Here is an 18,810-nt window from a genome sequence, read left to right as displayed (position 1 = left end):
GTAGACACATATTCTTGTCCCTTCCGGCCAAGTCATCCTGTTCGAGTCTTCTCACGGGGTGTGGGATTACTCAAATGGCGGGCCTCGTCGGTGGAGCGTTCGTCGCCCGTGGGATTCTGTCACTGTGGTCACCGTTGGTGCAGTGGCGGCGATCTCAGAGACCCGACCGAGCTTGGTCCCTGGTGGTGACGGCACCTCGATCTTCGTTGCAAATGCTGCAACCGTGAGTGATGTCTCTTCGAGAGGTCTAGCATTTATCTACTCGGGCATCCTTATTACCTTCTCTCTTGTCCGCCGGGTATTACTCTTTCTTGGTCTCCCCTGGCTAGCAGCGACCCCCCAATTTTTTTTTTTTTTTGAAACGGGGTCCTTTCTATCTTATTATTTCTTCCTCTTACCCTGGCCCTTTGAGTTCCCAGTAGCAAGTTCTTGTTCCTCCGTTCTGGCGAGGTGATCGTTGCTGTCGACACCACGTCTTGTGGTTAAGTTCATTCCTCCCCGCTGTCCTGGGCCAAGATGCCGTCCTCGCAAGGGAGGACCCCATCCGGCGCTGCTGAGTTGAAGGCTCATGTTGATCGGTTGCCTGTGGCCCGGGCGACAAACATACTGTGTCATTCACGATGTCGAGGTGGACAGAAAGCGAGAGGTGTGTGTGTGTGTATGTATCCTAGCGGGTCTCTTAAGCAGGCCTGAACCCGAGCGAGCAAAGGATCGAATCCATTTTAATCATGTAAACATTTCCTTGTCTCAGATCTTTCACAAATGCATTTCTCCATGTCCCAGAATCCTCCCTTTCACAGGTGGAGAATTGCGCGGAGGTCGCGGTCCCATCACCGGTCCTTTCTCCCATTTGATTCAGACCGCGGGCCTCGGGGGCAAGCGACTGACTAGTGGGTTGGATCCTTGTAGATGGTTCGGGAGTCGGGCCACAGGACGGGTAAGCAGGTACGCACCGTGAATTCTCCGCGTCCGGACCAGGGGATTCGGGGCGCTGAACTGCACGATCGGCTTCAGTGGTCCTTCGGTGGTCTCGACCCGATGTGCCGAGTCGGGATCATTGGATCCAACTGTAGCATCCGGATCTGAAAGGAATTCACGGACTAGAGAGGTGCCAATCATGCAAGAGGCATGAATCATGACGTGTTCGAGATGCATTGGGGGAAGCCGTCGCGCGCATAGTGGATCTTTCTCTCATTCTCTATACGGAACAGGTGATTGACTGTAGATCCCTGGGGGATCGAGCTTCGGAAATCTTGGTCTTCTGTCGACATGGCTGGACCGACGAGGGGGGTGTCTTTCGAAACCTGCATGAGAATCTGCCTTGAGTTGTCTGCAACATGAGCGCAGGACAGAGGGAGAGGGTTACATAGATGGATGGTACGGTACCGGGGGTTGAGAATTCCTTTCGGACTCTTAGTAGTCTTCCAAGTGACTACAGTCTACAGTCTACAGTCTCCCAGTACCTGAACCGTTCTCCAACGTGCAATGTGAGCACCCTCAGAGCAATCGGAGTGGTCCTCCAGATGAGTCCTTGGCAGTTGGAGGACCACCCGGTTTCGGTGGCCCGAGTCGCCTTTTGTTGTAGGAGTACCGTCTGCTAGGAAGACCTTTGTAGTCGCACGCTTGTAGCAGTACTCTGGTCGTGGTACCGTACCTGTCCCCAAGACCCAAAGTGGCCCAGACTCCACAGCCCACGCGGGACACGTCTCTTGGTCCAGCTGCCAGTGCCTCTTCCAGCCGAAGGTTGCAGTACAAGTCACGACACTCTGCCCCTCCCAATTCCATTCTTCTGAACTCCAGACTTCTTCACTTCTTGCCCCCTCTCCATTCCCTCCTCCTCATTCCTCTGGTCATCTCCCCTCAACCGTGATCAATCCCTCTCATCATGCCTTCTGGATCAGTTCTCGTCACCGGGTAAGACTCTCCCCCTCTCATAACCCCTCCCCCTCCCCCTCCCCCTCCCCCTCCCCCCCCCCACACAGTCCCCCGCCATTCTGCCCCTAGTGCGCAATTGCGCATACTCCAGCCTTCACCACCGAGAGATTGCTAATTCCCCGCCAGTGGTACCGGCTACATTGGCTCATTCACCACCTTGGCTCTGCTCGAGGCCGGCTACAAGGTCGTCGTTGCCGATAACTTGTACAATTCCTCGCCCGAGGCTTTGAACCGCGTCGAGGCCATCTGTGGCAAGAAGGCCGAATTCATCCAGATCGATGTCACCGAAGAGAATGGGTTTGACAAGGCCTTCGAGGCCCACCCCGACATTGACAGCGTGATTCACTTTGCTGCTCTCAAGGTGAGTGAACCCCAGTGGATAGATCCTACGAAGTCACCCTACAAGCTCCCTTCAGTGGCTCTGAGACTAACAGGGGCCTTTTTTCCCCCTTCATTGCAGGCTGTGGGCGAGTCTGGCGAGAAGCCCTTGGACTATTACATGGTCAATGTCTACGGCACACTGAACCTGCTCCGCTCCATGGTCAAGCACAATGTCACCAACATTGTCTTCTCCAGCTCTGCCACCGTCTACGGCGACGCTACCCGCTTCCCTAACATGATCCCAATTCCGGAGGAGTGCCCCTTGGGCCCGACCAACCCCTACGGTAACACCAAGTTTGCCGTTGAGACTGCCATCACCGACGTGATCAATGCTCAGCGCAACAATGCGCTCAAGGCCGGTAAAGAGGCCGAGGCTCAGAAGTGGAACGGGGCTCTGCTGCGCTACTTCAACCCGGCCGGTGCCCACCCCTCGGGCATCATGGGTGAGGACCCCCAGGGTGTCCCTTACAACCTGCTGCCCCTGCTCGCTCAGGTGGCCACCGGCAAGCGTGAGAAGCTCTTGGTCTTCGGTGATGACTATGCCTCCCACGACGGTACTGCCATTCGCGACTATATTCACATTCTTGACTTGGCCGACGGCCACCTGAAGGCCCTGAACTACTTGCGTGATCAGAACCCCGGTGTCCGGGCCTGGAACTTGGGTACCGGAAAGGGCTCAACCGTCTACGAGATGATCAAGGCCTTCTCCCATGCGGTCGGTCGTGACCTCCCCTACGAGGTCGCTCCTCGTCGTGCTGGTGATGTTCTCAACCTCACTGCCAACGCTACCCGTGCCAACAAGGAATTGGGTTGGACTCCCAAGTTCACCCTGGAGAACGCCTGCGAGGATCTTTGGCGCTGGACCAAGAACAACCCTCAAGGTTATCGCCAGCAGCCCCCTGCGGAGCTCCTTGCTGCTCTCAAGAAATAAAACAAAAATAAGGTCTGGAAGGCCCGTGGAGAGCATGTCCTGCACTTTCTCATGATGGCTCGACGATGTGGATTTTCTTTCTCTTCTTTGGTGGATGTATCCCACGGCGTGCTTTGTACATGGATATAGACCGATTTTGCTTTCACGGTTGATTGGATGAAACGAATTTCTTTTTTTTTTCTTGTTTTTATTTCATGTTGACCATGGATTGGCTCCTCCCAAATCCTACAATAACGTACTGGATCACTTGATACACATATATAGCAAGCTCACAGACTCAACTTCCTGTAATTTAATTTTAGTGTATTTACTAGCTCGTAGTTACCTAGCTACAGCCCTCAGGAGCATGTGTTAGTTGCGCGCAGAGGCTCCGGACTTAACGAGGTCCATGAGAGCGCTACCAACGCCCTATCAACACGTCATGAATGCGCGGCATCACAGCAAACTATAGACCTGGGATGCTTGGAAGATGCAAACCGCCACCCACGCCCACAACATGTCGACAACTGGTCTCACGGGCCTTTTTGGATGGTATTCCTAGAGGGTCTTTCCAGAGGCCTTTGTGGGATAGTTTTCTACCATAGCAATTATAGGATGATCTTTGATTGGACTTGATTCGAACAAGTTTGCTTATGCTCTTGCTGATATGGTGGTTTTTTCGGATTCGGCCCGTCGTGAATCGTCGTGATCTTACATTTGTTCCCAAGTGTTCTTGTAGTCGGCCGCCGTAAAAGACGTGGTACCTTAGATCCTTTAACAAAGAACGACAGCCAGCCGAATTTCGAGTCCCGGGGTAGATAGTATGAGAGCTACTATCCGGAGACTGTACGTGCCAGATATTGTCGATCCGGAGTCAATGCATTTTCAGTCAAATCAAAAACGCCTTCTATGATACCACTCCAATGCAGCTTTTCAAGGGTACATGTATAAACAAGGGCTGTCGGTCCGAGGTGGTCCAAATCGCCCATCGCGTAGAGGTACAATGGAAGTTTTTGCGGGGTTGTCAAGACAACCTCTTATTTCGCCTTTCGACTCCTCCGCGATCCGGCACTCTTTTCCTTATTCGAGGCCGGGGCAGTCTGCTTCTTTTCTTGCTTCTGCTCGGCGGCTTCCTTTTCTTTCTTCTCCAATGCCCGCCTCAGCGCACCTTCTTTCTCGGCCTCTTCGATTTGTTGCTCACTGAATTCCCAGACTCGCTTGCCCAGGTCTTCGTCCCGGACATCTCGTCGTGCGCAATCCACTTCCCGACATTCTTTGATCATCCAGCCGCCCTCGCCCCGGCCGTAGTTCTCTTCCATCAGGGCGTACAGGATGCTCTGCGCACCTTGATCAGGTGACTTGAGGACCAGCCACCACAGTGGCCAGGTAAGCAGGTAGAGAAGAAGACCCCACAAGGAGCCACCGGTCAGCCAGCGGCGGGTGCCTGGGGTGCGGGAAAGACCGGGATCAACGACGAGAACACGAGTGCACGGTGGAAGACCATCCGGTCGCTTGTACGCGTTCAGATGGCGCTGGAAGGAGTGCGCAAAAGTCATGAGGGTGAACTTGCTCAGGGCGTAGATGCCCTTTGTCGAAGCCGGACGATGGACATCCGTCTTGACTTTGGCCTTGCTGTTGACAGAGACGGTAGTTGGGCCTCCAATTGCGCCCGGCTCTCTCTTGACGACGGCCAGGTCGAATTTGGCCCCGATGTAACTGGAGCAGGTAGCGAAGACAACGCGCACATCTCGGTGGGCGGGCTGGACACGGAGCGCCGGGCTCAGAATGCTCAGGAGGTGGAAGTTGGCAAGGTAATTCACTTGCCACTCTTCGTCGATTCCATCGATAGTGTTCTTGCGCGCACCCCGGGGTACGGCAACACCGCCGCAGAGCACGACGGCGTCTAGACGTCGTGGAGGGTTGTTATCGATCCATTTGGTGGCAAAGGTTCGGATGGAGTGCAGCGAGGAAAGATCGACTTGTTCGGCGTAGATCAATTGACTCTTTGTCAGGCGGCGAAGATCTTCGATGTATTCGACGAGGAAAAGATCAGACGGAGGTTGTTTTGTAAGCAGGATCACTTGGGCGCCGCGAGCTGCCAGTTCGCGGACCACGCACGCTCCGATTCCAGATGTACCACCCTGAAGAACGCCGCGCGTTAGTTTGACATACGCTGGTGAGAATAAGTCGGCGAGAAAATGCGTGCAAAGTTCATACCGTAACCATCACCACTTTGGAGTGCATTAACCTCTCGGAGGTGTTGCGAGCGCCGCCAAAGTAATACTTGAGAGCGGCAAGCAGGAGGATCCATGGTGCGGTCTTGAGGACAGGCCAGAGGTATGGGATCGTCCCGAAGCCCTCCTGGAAGCCCTGCACAATGATGGGAATGGGCATTTTGAGAGATAGACACAAATTGGCCGTTAGATCATGACAAATGCAAGGACAAAGGTAACTTAATCCCGGTGGGAGCTGTTGTTCTGAGTCTGCCAGCCGAGTATCGTACGTGGCTCTTATCGCTCCTCTTATCGCTCCATGCCATCTTTCTTATCGATATGTTATCTTATCGCGTCGGTGCGGACTCTTATCGCCACCGATCCTCCGTTGATAACCTTTTTGGAGGCGGTTTATCGGTCTGACAATTGACCCTCTTTTGAACTCTACTATAGTCGCGCTCCTTCCAGGTTATCTGCCCGTAGGGCCGCAGTGGCTGATCCTCTTGCTTCAAATCTTCTCTCGCGACAGAATGTCCCTTGCACAAGGCCATGACGATGAGGACTACTACCTCCCACTACAAGACCAGCGGGTATTCGGCGCAGGTGTTCGTCGCAAACGAGTGCCCTTCGTTCGGTCGTCCGAGCACGAGCTCAGTACGATAAAATCGGGAGGACAGTCGTCGTCTACTCCCTTGGGACCTAGCATCGCAGACAAATATCTCTCAATCGTGCTGCAGACGCATCCCATCAAGACAACGACAACCTCTCCAACGGCCAAGGCCACCTCTGATCCGGTGCGCGCAGTACACGCCGCTCAGCCTAATCCAGACCCCACGGGCTCGTCTTCCACCGCCACCCTTCCTACACCTTCAACACTTCAGCCCTCGCCAGCTGAGTATTGCGAAATTTGCAATCTTCAGCTCTCTGTCGAAAGCCAGCCGGAGAATCGACGCAGCGCCACCACTCCCTCGTCCCGACCCCACGAAGCCTCTCTCGCCCACCAAGTTTGTCTCGAACACTCACATCCACCCTCGCATCTCGATCGCACCCGTGCAGGTCTGCGCTATCTCTCCAACTACGGCTGGGATCCAGATAGTCGGCTCGGACTGGGCGCAACAGGGCGAGAGGGCATTCGCGAACCCTTGAAGGGGCGGATCAAGACCGATACTTCGGGATTGGGCGCAGGACGAGATCCAGATGGGGACCTGGTTCCCACGCCACCTCCCCGACCAAAGAAAGTTGAGAAGCTGAATGCAAAGCAAGCTCGTAAGAGTGCATTGGAGGCTCAGAAGCGTGGAGACAAGTTGCGAAATATGTTTTTCCAGAGCGATCAAGTGCTGAAGTATCTGGGGGAGGATGTGTGATTCTCGGACACCCGGTCTTGCCGAGCTGAGGAGTCGACGACATTGTAATTCTGATCATAGCGTTTGTCTTTTTCTTTCTTTGAACTATAGATACCCAGTGATAGATGAAGCCGCAGCTCCAACGGCCGTGAAATTTCTTTTATATTTCCCCAACGGATACTACTTTTCGAAGGTATTCCCAATCGATGAAATAAGCCAACTCCCGTCAACACTGAGATGTGGGGACCATCTCAGGCGAGGTGACACGCAAACCTACCATTAGCCGCCGAGTCTCTGGAGCCCGACAGGCCTCACGATTGAAATCTTTGCAGGGTTCTGTTTCCTCTGACATATGAGTAGACGGTAACTCGATGCGTTGCCGGGTTTTACGTTCGAATATGGATGCATGATGCCTGGGCTATAAGGAAGATCCGATAATATCAACATCCTAATTTACTCTTCAGTAGATCTTATGGAGGTTTGACAAACGCAATCAACAGTGCGCCATATGCCCATTTCGCCTCATTCGGCCGATATCCACGCAAGGACCTTACTCAACGGGGAATCCATAGCCGACCATCAGCGCAGGTTCATCGATGTTGTGGTGTTGATAACTGTGTCTGTCCGTTAGAAAAAGCCCCTCCGACCTGTGACTTGCGAGTCTCTGTGATCACTTTACCTGAGAACACCGACCGCTCCAGGGTCCAGCATCAGAGAAAGAGGAAAGTCCATCGGATACCCAAGCCAGCGTTTGGTGAAAGCCCGCAGAAGGTGGCCATGAGCCACAAGAACCACATCACAGTGCTTCTCGCCGTGCATGTTGTTTCGGTGGATCTCACGGATCTCTGAAATGAGATCGTCGATGCGATCAGAGACCTCCTGGGCAGACCTGCATGGAGAAATGACAATCAGATATGTTCTCTTTTCGCCTGCGCTGCCAACCAGAATCGCATGCCATGAGACGATATCCCAGACGATGCTCCTTCATCAACCTGCCTAACACCACAGGTGCTTTCTGTTCCAAAGACGCAGGATGAACTGACGCCACAAGGAGAAAAAAAAAAAAAAAGGAGAACCTACTCTCCGCCCTCACAGCCATCGCGCCAAATATCCCACGGCTTCTCAGCATCCAATCCATGCTCCTTACGCAAGGCCCGAATCTCCTTCGTCAGCAGACCCTCATACTGACCATAGTCCCATTCCGCAAGTCGCTCAGTCTCGCTGATCTTCTTCGCATCTTTGAGCTTCTGCTGATCTCCTTCCGCGAAAGCGATCTGGAATGTCTGCATTGCGCGCTTGCGCGGACTGATGTAGACATGAGCAAGATGAGCTGGGTCGATCAGTTTGCCTGATCCGACAATCTGCTTGCCTGAAGCCCGGACTTGTTTCTGGCCATCTTCAGTCAGATCAAGCTCTGTCTTGCCGGTGTATTGGCCGCTCTTGGACCAGATTGTCTGTCCTGGTGTGATGTTAGAGAGCTGTGACTATTCGCGCGTCCATATATGGGGGAGTTTCGGAGTTCTGTATCGACTACGAGATCTTCGGCGTGCTCACCATGTCGGTAGATGAAGACGCGGGGTGTGCCGGCGTCCTTGTCGGGCATTTTGGTTATGAAGTCACTCCGCTATTGAGATTGTTGCGCGATCAGTGTTTGATTCCTGGATTCGCAATTGGTCCAGCAGTAGCTTACAACTAGGTGGTGTCAAGTGGAGATGGTAGGTATTGTGATTGTTCAGATAAAGTGCCCTGTGGTTTCCAGGTTCTCTCGTCAAAATAGGGAAACTGCCCCGCGGAGGTGCCAGTCTCACCGGAGACCCGCCATTACAGCGTCATGGAAAATTAAGCATTTCCGAATGGAAGCAAGCGGGTACAGAACTACTGCATTGATACCTTGTTGAGGAGATCAATTACCGCAAGAGAGGAGAATCGAGTTTGGCCATGAACCCATGAATGGCAGAAAACATAGGTGTGAGCCTCAAAAAACAGATTTAACATCCTTGATCTCACCCTAATACACGGGCATCCAATTGCGATGCATCGACAAGTCCTATCGTACAACTACGGAAATACCAGACGTTGATCATTGATAATGGCGAGAAATGGTTCTGGAATATACAAGAAAAATAAGTGGTATCGCCAAGAGACATGAACAAGGATTCCCCTAACCCCAAGTCCCACCACCGCCACCTCTGCCCTGCCGACGCTGCGCAGAAAGGCGCCAGTCGTCCTCGCCAGCAAACCGGTTATGAAGAGGTTGAATGCGCTCAGCCTTCTTTCGCTTGGACAGGCGATCCGTTGGCGCGACCTTGAAGAAGGTTGGCGCCGCCTCGACGAGCCATTTCGGCTCGATGGCAGTTGTGCAATGCATGTACTCCTTCGTCGTCAGCACTAACGTATGATAGATGACGTGCTCGGCGGGCTTGCCAAAGAGGGCCGAGCTGGGGTGCATATACACCGGCGTGCCCTCAACAAGCGTCTTGTATCCTTCCTGAGGATCTTTGCGGGCAGCGTTCCGGAAGAAGCCAGTGCAGAGTGCTTGACGCACAAGAGTCGTGTCGCGTCCACACGAAAGAATCTTGTGGCGATAGCGATTCATGATTCCGAGAAGCTGCTGACGAACATCTTGGGCACGGCGAATCTGGCGTGCCTGGATGAAATTCTCAAAGCACCAGGCGTTGTTGAATTTGGAATTTTTCCATCCATTATAGACGTTCAACAGAGTGAGATGATCGCCATGAGGGTCGTGGAATTTGGCCTTCTTCTGATCCGCTTGTTGTTGCTTCTCCTTAGGACGATAGAAGACACTCTGAATGGATAACATGGCCACAATGCTAAGAATCTCTTCGGAGCATCCCATATCAACAGATGCAATGAGCACCTTGGCAAGGGCAGGTTCCATAGGGAAATCTGCCATCTTGCGACCAAGACGAGTGAGTAACCCTTCATCGTCTAGGGCTGACAAGGCGTACAACTCCTCGAGCGCTGTCAACATGGTATTCGTCGGCGGAGGATCCATGAAATCAAAGTGCAGAAGATCGTTAATACCCATCGCTTTGAGCATGAGAATCGTGTGAGAGAGGTTTTGCCGTTGAATTTCAGGGATAGTCGTGGGAATCATTTCTGATTGATAGGCGGCTTCCGTATACAGACGGAAACATTTGCCCGGCCCTGTCCGACCGGCACGGCCTGCTCGTTGTTTTGCTTGTGCTTGTGAGATGGGCGTAACAACGAGCGAATCCATACCAAGCTTGGGATCGTAAGCATTCTGCTTTACGAAGCCAGGATCAATGACGTAGTAAATGTTGTCAATAGTGATAGACGTCTCGGCAATGTTAGTTGCAATAATGACCTTTCGGCCTCCAGGCGGAGCCGGCTCGAAGATTCGACTCTGCATTTCGCTAGGAAGTGCAGAGTAGACGGGGAGAATGATAAGCTCAGGCACCGACGGCCCGAGAGCCTTCATCCGCTCGTATAGGATTTCACACGCTGTGTCAATCTCTTCTTGGCCTGTCAAAAAGACCAAAATATCACCAGCGGCCTCTGTCAAGTGGATTTGCATAACGGTGATGAGAGCAGCATCCAGATAATCCGACTCGGGCTCCTTGGAGTACATGATTTCCACAGGAAACGTCCGGCCTGGAATGGAAAAAATGGGACATCCATTAAAATACTCAGAGAACTTCTCGGCATCAAGAGTTGCAGAGGTAACGATGAGTCGCAGATCTGGACGTCGCTTAATTGTTTTCTTGAGCAAGCCGAAGAGAATATCAGTGGCAATAGTTCGCTCGTGCGCTTCGTCAAGCATGATGACGGAGTACTTCTTGAGGTCTGGGTCCATGAGAATCTCTCTTTGGAGCATGCCATCAGTCATGTATTTGATTTTGGTCTCGGGGCTCGTGCAGTCCTCAAAGCGAATTGTATATCCCACCTCAGCGCCGAGTCTGCAGCCAACCTCCTCTGAAACACGCTTTGCTACGGACATGGCAGCCACACGACGCGGTTGAGTGCAGCCAATGATGCCATTGTTACCGTAGCCAGCTTCTGCCAAATATTGAGTCAACTGAGTGGTTTTTCCAGACCCGGTGTCTCCAACGACAATCATCAATTGGTTGTCCCTTACGGCGTCGAGAAGCTGCTTGCGGAACTTGAAAACGGGCAAGCTCTCCCGTTGTTGTTTGATTGGCATATCCGTTCGCTTGCCGAGGGATACATTCTTGCCCATCGTGACCCTCTTCCACTCTGGCACTGGCTCGTCTGGCTTTTGTTGCGTCGTACGAAGATCAGCAGCGAATTTACGATCTTCTGGGGCCACCATAGGGTCCTGCCACTGAGCGTTGAGATCGACTTGCGCAGCTCTCTCAGCTGCCTTATCCTGCGCTTCTGATTGTTTCAATTCGCGTCTTTCCTTCGCGAGGTTTGTACCAGACATGGCAGCACGATTCATGGAGCCATCGGGCGCTTTCACGACTCGAATGGGCGAAAGCTCGAGAGATTGTTTTGTTTGTCCGGCTAAGAAGGGCGGTTCCTCATCACGAACTTCAATGTCAACGTCTTCCTCCTCCTCGAAAGTGCCTTCGCCCTTTAGCGTAGCGTGATATTCTTCGTCAAGGTCAGGGTAATCTGCAGCAGAGGCAACACCAGACGCAATGAGCTGTCTAATCTCCCATCTCTCGGGAGAGGTCATCCGTTTCCGACTCCTTAGAGGTTGGCCATGAGATCCTTCAATAACCGGCACCTCTGAGCTCAAATTGCCGTATCTGTCGTGTTCGGAACGACCATCGAGTCGCTCCATGTTTGCGCCAGAAGCCAAGCGCTTCTGGGGCACAAGATCCATTCCCGAAACTTGATCAACTTCCTTCATCGAAAGTCCGATCCGACTCCCTTGAATGCTGACTACCTTGACTTTGACCGGCTGGCCACGGGAGACCAGGTCCGAAGGATGGTTTACCCGGGCTCCCTCTTGCATCGCAGACACGTGCACCAGACCGTCGACTTTACCCTGCACCCCGCGCAGATTGACGAAAGCACCGAAGTCTTTCAAGCCTGTCACCTGTCCATCATAAATTTTGTAGAGAATTGGAGAGTCGTCAAGTTCGACAGGAGGAGGTCGTCGGAAATCGTCATCGCCCATTCTGTCGCGATCGCGACGTTTCCGACGATCGCTAAGACCATTGCGATCTGCATCTCGATCCCCATATTTGCCAATAGATCTTCCAAATTCGTCAATGAATTCGTTATTCTGAGAACTTCGGTGAGGACTGCGTGACCTTGAGCGATACTTGTCTCTGTGGCGGCGTGATCGGTCATAGCCTTCATGCTCGGGGCTTCGGGATCTCTTCCTACTACCACGCTCATCTCTGGTCGAGCGCTGATCACCATTCTTTGCTTTCCCAGCTAGACCCTCGAGCATTGCGAATGTGTCATCCATCTCACCATCCGGCGCGTCGGTCCCGTTGTCCGCAGGTCGGTCGAGGTAGTCGTCTTCGTCCCAGTTGCGCTTGCCGTCTGGTACAGCGAGCCCTTTGAAAACACGCGATCTCTTTTCTAAAGCGTCCAGCTCATCCATGATGTCGTCGCCTCCAGCGCCCGAGTCGCCATTATCGTGCTTCTTTCCTTTGTAATTTGGATGCATCGTTAGCACCAATCGGTCGATGCTCTCCATTAAACTCGACGGGAATTCAGCACCCATTCCGTCGAGAATCTTTTTGAATTCTGGGAATGAGCCATTGCATTTGAGATGCTGGTCGATCACAAACTCCGCCAAGGTCTTGTCGTTGATCCCCAGATAGTTCTGAAGCTCCGTTGTCACTCGCGAGACGAGCGACAACAGCTCCAGCGACTCAAGATCATCCATATCAACGCGCCTAGCAGCCAGCGACAGACTAGAAGGGCGTATGTCGCCGGCAAAATGACTCGTAGCCCGGTAACTGCAGAAGAAGCTCTGTTGTATACTGGACGATAACTTTGCGATCCTCGGGGCCAGGTGAAGATGAGGCGGAAAATCAGTCTAGCCGGAGTTGCCACTGATAAGCGGAACGATAAGCAGAACGATAAGAGCCAAGTCAGAGATGGGCCAAATGTAAGGATGGTCTTATCAGTTGTGGTGAAACGGGCGTTGGACGACCAAATTGATTCCAATTTTCACAGCACGCTCGATGTGCCTTGAGAGCGTGCATTATTTCAAACACAATGCGATTTGTTTACGACCATTTGCATCTCACGTTTGGTCGGTGCTCGTCCGTCGTTACGGAGGCGGGGACGCCCGACTCTAGAACGGCGAACGGTTAGCGATGTGGTAGTTTTGCGAAATACGTAGAAAGTGCAGGTGGAGGTCCCGTAGAAGAAAATCCGTGTTGTGCAAGGCATCGGACTTGTTGAGCTTTGAAGTGAGAGCGGGCGGATGTCATATATTGTAATGTACACGTATTATACACTTGATATCTACATATTAGTACATGTCACTTGAGAACTCATTTTGTTGATGTCAAGCAGATGACGACACTACTTGGCGCTCGCTAGAGAGGTCTCCTTCAACTTCCTTCACGCTTTCAGCAGTGTCAATGAGATCGTCCTCAGGGAGATCATCATTGAAACTTTCATTCTGACTTTCTTCGAGAGGGCTCTCATCATAGTCATCACCTCGCGACGACGAGGGCTCGCTTTCTGGGGACTCGTCTTTTGATAAGTCTACCTGTTCCAGAGCCTCGCCCTCGCCGTTCGGAGAAACCAAATCTGCATCGGAGATGATGCGCATCTGGTCAAGTTTCTGCTTCTGCATCGCAATCTGGCGTCTAAGGGAGGCATTTTTTCGCAACTTCTTGTTGGCCGAGAACTCGGTCAGTGCTCTGATCATCCGCTCTTCAACGAGCTCTTTCACATGAGCCGCCAGAGTCCTGTCAGTGAATATGCCTCCAAAACGGAAACTCAGCCACGAGTACAAAATGATTGATCTGTGGAGACTCTCAAGTGCATGCATGTACTCCTTGTTCCCGGAAACCCCTTGCTCGAGAATCTCAAGATCGAGGCCTGGAATTTCCAGCAGTCGCCCGCGCGTGTTCTCGGCGACACAGTCAGCAAAGGCGCCGCAAACCATTCGAGAGGTCTGCTCCTTGGTCTCCATGGGCGCAGCCATGAGGGTAAGCTGATCTTGAATCTGCAACCCCTCGACAGTGTCGATAATCTCTGCATTTTGCAATTGGCTCTCGGTCTCACACATGAAGAACAACGGATTGACTTGCGCAAGCTCCATCAGTCGCTTAATCAAATATTCGAATGAAACGCTCCTCGGGAAATACGATGAAAACTTTTGAAACGCATCATCAGGTGGCCAGATTCCTGCAGCCCGGAGAGGCGGCGGTTCCGTGTTCATGGCCTGTTGAATGTACGGCAGATCGACCTCTTCAATGCAGGTGACAAGGCCGATGTTCGGCTCGGAAGAGTTCTCGGTGCCATTATGGGCAGTAGCTGGACGATACCGTCCGGCCCGTCCGCCTATTTGCTTGATCTCAGGTACCGTTAACCGTTGCAAGCCACTTGGTGTTCGTTTGATGAGGGTCTCAAATATAACACGCTTGCAGCTCCTTTGAATTGGAACATCAAGTCAGTACGAAAACTTGGTGGAGAACAGGCAATCACGAGAATAACTCACAGGTTCAGACCCATACCAATGGCGTCGCTAGCCACAAGAAAGTCGTAGTCGTTATCTGGATCATTGAAGAGACTTGCTTGCTGCGTCCGGATTTCAGCAGGAAGACCTCCATAGACAATAGCAACGCGACGGCCAGTCAGCTTCTCGATGTCTGCCTTGAGCGCATGAATGCCGACCCTTGAGAAGGAGACAATACAGTCGCCTTTTTCAAGTTTATTCAGATTGCCTCTCAGGCTTTGTGACATCACCTGAAGAGGATTGAGCCGCTCATAGCGATGGATCTCCAGAGTATCGCCAGTAAGAGCGCATAGTTCCCTAATCAGAGGGACAGCACGGGTCTCACCGCAAAGATGCAATTCTTTCACTTGCGCGCCTAAAAGCGCCCGAGTCCACGCCCAGCCACGTTTGGGATTGGCGATCATTTGAATCTCATCAATAACTCCAACATCAAACTCCCGACCCAGGCCAACCATCTCCACCGTATTGCTGATCACGCGAGGTGTTTCTCCTTTCTCGGGAAGTTTCACATCGTCTCCCGTCACCAAGCTCACAGGGACACCCTTGTCTTTGAAGCGATGGTATACCTCCTGAGCCAGCAAACGCAATGGCCCAGCATAGAACCCCGATTTGCATCCTTCCAGACGTTTGAGAGCATGGTATGTCTTCCCTGAGTTCGTTGGACCAACATGCAGATGTATCGTTCGTTGGATTGAGCGTGCGCGTGGATACCACTCCGCCGGATAGCGACAGTCGGCTACTTCTCGCTGTCCCTCCAAGTTCGGCAAGGAGTACAAAGCCGTCAAGCTATCCGCATAGAGTATGTACTCCAGCTCCTCTCGAAGACCATGCTCGCCAGATCTCAGGTACGCCTTCTGTAGGGCCACTTTCGTCCGCCGGTATGGATTTGCAGAGTCTAGTTTGTCGGAAATTTTGCCCTCCTCCACGCGGCATGCATTTTGTATTTGACGCTCAAATTTATCCCAGGAGTCAGGTGTTTGACCCGTATTTCTCATCCGGTGTTTGATATCCCGTAAGGCTGCCTCGACCACCCGGCTGAAGTCCCGCGTTGCTGCAATATCCTGTCGCGCAGACTGTTTCGCCGCAGCGGACTTTTTTTCAAGGATTTGTCGAGTGCATCATGACTGCTGACCTCGTTCGGCTTGGACTTGGATTTCGCAGTGCGCGAAGTGCGCTTCGACCGCTGGAGCGCGAAAGAGGCAGAGAAGCATCGGATAGGTGGGTGTGCTAGGCTTTTGGAAGCGCGGAAGAGCAGCTGGCTGCCTCTACCAGTCATGGATCCAGCCCATGACTGCATTGATGCACCTCGGGAGCCTGTGCAAGAAGCGGAAGGCGGGCAAAGCAAGATCAATGTCCCCGTATTCGAATCCGTTGGCGGCGTCAACGAGGGCAGGGCAGATTGCGCATTCGCAGCAGAGAAATCGTCTTGAAGCCCGGCAGAAAGATAAGAAAGCGGAATGGAATGATATGCGTGAGGTGCCCACTCGAGAGAACTCGACGTGCGGCCATGCGCTACGCAGATCGAAATCACAAGCGCGGCTGCTTATCGGGATAAGATCCCTGGCGCGCCACCCGGAGATCCACTTCTTCCTTGTCGATTGTCGAAGCTTCTCCCCATAGTGGGGAAACCCTCTCCTACCAATTTCCGACCAGTATACCGTCATCCCTGAGCGACCCCGAGACACTGTCGCAAGCAGCTGTCCAACAGCACAACCCTTACCGTCTGGTGTTCTGGGAGCATAGACTGCTTCTCCTTGCAAATTTGAAAACCCCGAGGCGGCGTTTCTTGCGGCCCTGTTCTTGAGGGTTGTGCACCAGCATGGGGTCCTCCATCGTCGACATCCAGCGTGACAGTATGTGGCTTTCTGGAAGTGAGAGAATTGTGCGATCATCGTAACTGACCTTGCATTGTTATCTTGTAGTCATTCTAAACACAATTCGCAATGTGGTCGGCAATGACGTGAGTCGCAGTCACACCAGTCCCTCTTTGACACGCCATTGACCGCCAAATTCGTTCAGTGGAAAGTTCTCGTGGCCGATGAGGCCAGCCGAAAGCTCATCAATAGTGCTGTGAAGGACGAGGAAATTCTGAATCTGAATGTCTCGAGTGAGATTTCATCCCAAATGGTCGATGGCTCGGTCACACGGCTAAAGGATGCCAACCTGCAGATATTGAACAAATCGAGAATCGCCGACCACCCAATCCGGACATGAATGCGCTCTATATTATATCACCGCAGTCGTGGATTGTCGACTGCTTGATGGCCGACTTTGAGGTCGGACGCTATAAGAAGGCCTACTTGGTCTGGACGTCATGTAAGCACATACGTGGTTCGCATACCCAGGCGCTTCCGAAACTAACAAGAACCTAGTCCTTGATCCCCAGCAACGCCAGCGTCTTGATCGATCAGAAATGGCGCGACGCTACATAGCTGACTATCGCATCCTGAACATCGATTTTTACCCACGCGAATCACATTTGATCACGTTTCGCGACCCTTGGAGCTTCCCGGTTCTCTACCACCCCGCCTGCAACGGTCTTGTTCGTAAACATCTTGAAGACTTGGCTCAAAAGGTATGGTGATCGTTGTCAAGGTGCTGCTTGGTTTTTCCAGTGAGACTGAAATCGGGATCATTGTAGATCGTTTCTGTGTGTGCGACTCTTGGCGAGTACCCTGTGATCAGATATTACCGGCCTCGCGCCCCGACGCATGAAGCTGCGGTTCTATGCTCCCATCTAGCTCGATTCATTCAAACTGAATTGGACCAATTTGCACAATTCCAGCGTGACTTCCCCCTCAGACAAATCGCCCACGGGGTGTGTTGCTCGTCGTTGATCGGTCGATGGACGTCTTCGCACCTCTTCTGCATGAATTCACATACGGTGCAATGGTTTTTGACCTCCTGCCTGTCAATGACGGTGAGAAGCTTACCTACAAAACGCTACTAAATCAGGGGAAGCCCAACGAAGAGGTGAAGGAAATGGTGATCGGGGAGCACGATAAGGTGTGGGTGGACTATCGTCACATGCACATGAAAGACGTGCTCGAAAAACTCGGCGATGATTTTGCGAAATTTCGAGCCGCGAATCCCCAATTCGCAGAAGAGTGAGTCAGCAGCCAGCAGATTAACGATTAGAGTCAACGGATTTGCTGAATTTTCCTCTAGCAACGAAAAAATCAGCGTGAACACTCTCCGAGACATGCTGGTTGGTCTGAACGAGTTTACTGAGGGTAAAGATGCATATACACTTCATCTGAATATGGCTGAAGAGTGCATGAAGTTCTTCCAGGATCACAAGCTCATTGAGGTCAGCTCGATTGAACAGTCCTTTGCGACTGGCCTGGATGAAAATTTCAAAAAGGCGAAGAATCTGGCCGCGCAACTCGTCCAGTTACTTGATGATGAGGCTGTCATCCACTCGGATCGACTGCGACTGATTCTCCTATACATCATGTACCGCGGTGGGCTACTTGGGGGCGACATTCGCAAACTGATGGCTCATGCGCAACTGCCGGGGCAAAACGGCCAAGTAATTGCTAACCTGGATTTGCTGGGGATTCGTGTGGAAAAGCCACTGAAAGACGAAAAGCCGCCCGTTCCGCCGCTGTTCAACCGCAAGCCTCCTCCTCCAAATCCGGAGGAGCTCAGCCTTGCGCGCTATGAGTTGAATGTAAAACAATTGCTCGAGGAACAGATCAAGGGTACACTGGACCCTAATGTCTTTCCTTTCACGCGACCCCACACAGAGAATGATGGGGGGACTGCGACTCAGGAGATGCTGTCCCAGCAGGCTTCGTTACGAAGTGCCAAGCCTACATGGGCACGCACTCGAGCTGTTGATCAGCCACGCCAGCGCATAATCGTTTTCATGGCTGGGGGCGCCACTCATTCAGAGGCACGCGCGTGTTACGAGGTTTCGCAAGCTCATAATAGGGATGTGTACCTGGTGAGCAGCCACATGCTTACACCAGCGCTCTTTCTGCGCCAGCTTGGTGATCTCAGCGTCGACAAGCGTCGACTGGATCTTCCCGCTGATCGACCCAAGCCAATCGCACCAGCCCATTTGTTCGAGAAAAGTGCGCCTCCCCCCGTTGCTCCCCAGCCTCAGAAGAAGGCTGTCCCACCACCTCATCTAAACCCACCTGTGGCACCCGGGGACATGATGGCCAATCTTTCTCTCAATAACGGAGCGACCGCACCGCCGACAGGCGATTCACACAAGAAAGACAAGGACAAGAAAGGAAAGGACAAGCATGACAAAGACAAGAAAGATAAGGAAAGGAAATTTCGATTCTTCAAGTAGTTGGCAGCTTCATCTCCATCTTCTTACAAGACGTTCGATTCCATCTCTGTTTCTCT

General features: G+C 52.4%; 8 protein-coding genes across 8 annotated transcripts; 3 read left to right on the top strand and 5 right to left on the bottom strand.

The window, feature by feature from the left end:
* Positions 1-66: 66 nt before the first annotated feature.
* On the bottom strand, positions 67-1,137 carry N7539_004033 (uncharacterized protein; the record flags this gene model as incomplete). The annotated part of the gene is made up of 2 exons (XM_056933635.1): positions 67-234; positions 976-1,137. The coding sequence occupies 2 exons, from the start codon at positions 1,135-1,137 to the stop codon at positions 67-69; spliced, it is 330 nt and encodes a 109-aa protein (XP_056791176.1).
* A 748-nt stretch (positions 1,138-1,885) lies between these two features.
* Positions 1,886-3,247, top strand: N7539_004032 (NAD-dependent epimerase/dehydratase family protein; the record flags this gene model as incomplete). Its single annotated transcript, XM_056933634.1, has 2 exons — positions 1,886-1,914; positions 2,062-3,247. The coding sequence occupies 2 exons, from the start codon at positions 1,886-1,888 to the stop codon at positions 3,245-3,247; spliced, it is 1,215 nt and encodes a 404-aa protein (XP_056791175.1).
* A 1,016-nt stretch (positions 3,248-4,263) lies between these two features.
* On the bottom strand, positions 4,264-5,620 carry N7539_004031 (putative oxidoreductase; the record flags this gene model as incomplete). Its single annotated transcript, XM_056933633.1, has 2 exons — positions 4,264-5,367; positions 5,444-5,620. The coding sequence occupies 2 exons, from the start codon at positions 5,618-5,620 to the stop codon at positions 4,264-4,266; spliced, it is 1,281 nt and encodes a 426-aa protein (XP_056791174.1).
* Positions 5,621-5,969: 349 nt separating this feature from the next.
* N7539_004030 (putative G-patch domain protein) lies at positions 5,970-6,803 on the top strand (the record flags this gene model as incomplete). The annotated part of the gene is made up of 1 exon (XM_056933632.1): positions 5,970-6,803. One exon carries the CDS (start codon positions 5,970-5,972, stop codon positions 6,801-6,803), a length of 834 nt encoding a protein of 277 aa, XP_056791173.1.
* A 529-nt stretch (positions 6,804-7,332) lies between these two features.
* On the bottom strand, positions 7,333-8,385 carry N7539_004029 (histidine phosphatase family protein; the record flags this gene model as incomplete). The annotated part of the gene is made up of 4 exons (XM_056933631.1): positions 7,333-7,396; positions 7,462-7,671; positions 7,863-8,241; positions 8,337-8,385. 4 exons carry the CDS (start codon positions 8,383-8,385, stop codon positions 7,333-7,335), a joined length of 702 nt encoding a protein of 233 aa, XP_056791172.1.
* A 558-nt stretch (positions 8,386-8,943) lies between these two features.
* Positions 8,944-12,636, bottom strand: N7539_004028 (uncharacterized protein; the record flags this gene model as incomplete). Its single annotated transcript, XM_056933630.1, has 1 exon — positions 8,944-12,636. One exon carries the CDS (start codon positions 12,634-12,636, stop codon positions 8,944-8,946), a length of 3,693 nt encoding a protein of 1,230 aa, XP_056791171.1.
* A 630-nt stretch (positions 12,637-13,266) lies between these two features.
* N7539_004027 (ATP-dependent RNA helicase SUV3) lies at positions 13,267-15,745 on the bottom strand (the record flags this gene model as incomplete). Its single annotated transcript, XM_056933629.1, has 3 exons — positions 13,267-14,362; positions 14,431-15,521; positions 15,581-15,745. The coding sequence occupies 3 exons, from the start codon at positions 15,743-15,745 to the stop codon at positions 13,267-13,269; spliced, it is 2,352 nt and encodes a 783-aa protein (XP_056791170.1).
* A 522-nt stretch (positions 15,746-16,267) lies between these two features.
* On the top strand, positions 16,268-18,754 carry N7539_004026 (Sec1 family protein; the record flags this gene model as incomplete). The annotated part of the gene is made up of 8 exons (XM_056933628.1): positions 16,268-16,301; positions 16,371-16,408; positions 16,468-16,555; positions 16,618-16,764; positions 16,821-17,023; positions 17,090-17,170; positions 17,251-17,555; positions 17,617-18,754. The coding sequence occupies 8 exons, from the start codon at positions 16,268-16,270 to the stop codon at positions 18,752-18,754; spliced, it is 2,034 nt and encodes a 677-aa protein (XP_056791169.1).
* Between the last annotated feature and the right edge of the window lie 56 nt (positions 18,755-18,810).

This window comes from Penicillium diatomitis, assembly GCF_028827545.1.
Source record: "Penicillium diatomitis strain IBT 30728 chromosome Unknown utg000004l_segment0_segment0, whole genome shotgun sequence".
Classification (NCBI taxonomy): domain Eukaryota; kingdom Fungi; phylum Ascomycota; class Eurotiomycetes; order Eurotiales; family Aspergillaceae; genus Penicillium; species Penicillium diatomitis.
This window is presented reverse-complemented; position numbering and strand designations above follow the sequence as displayed.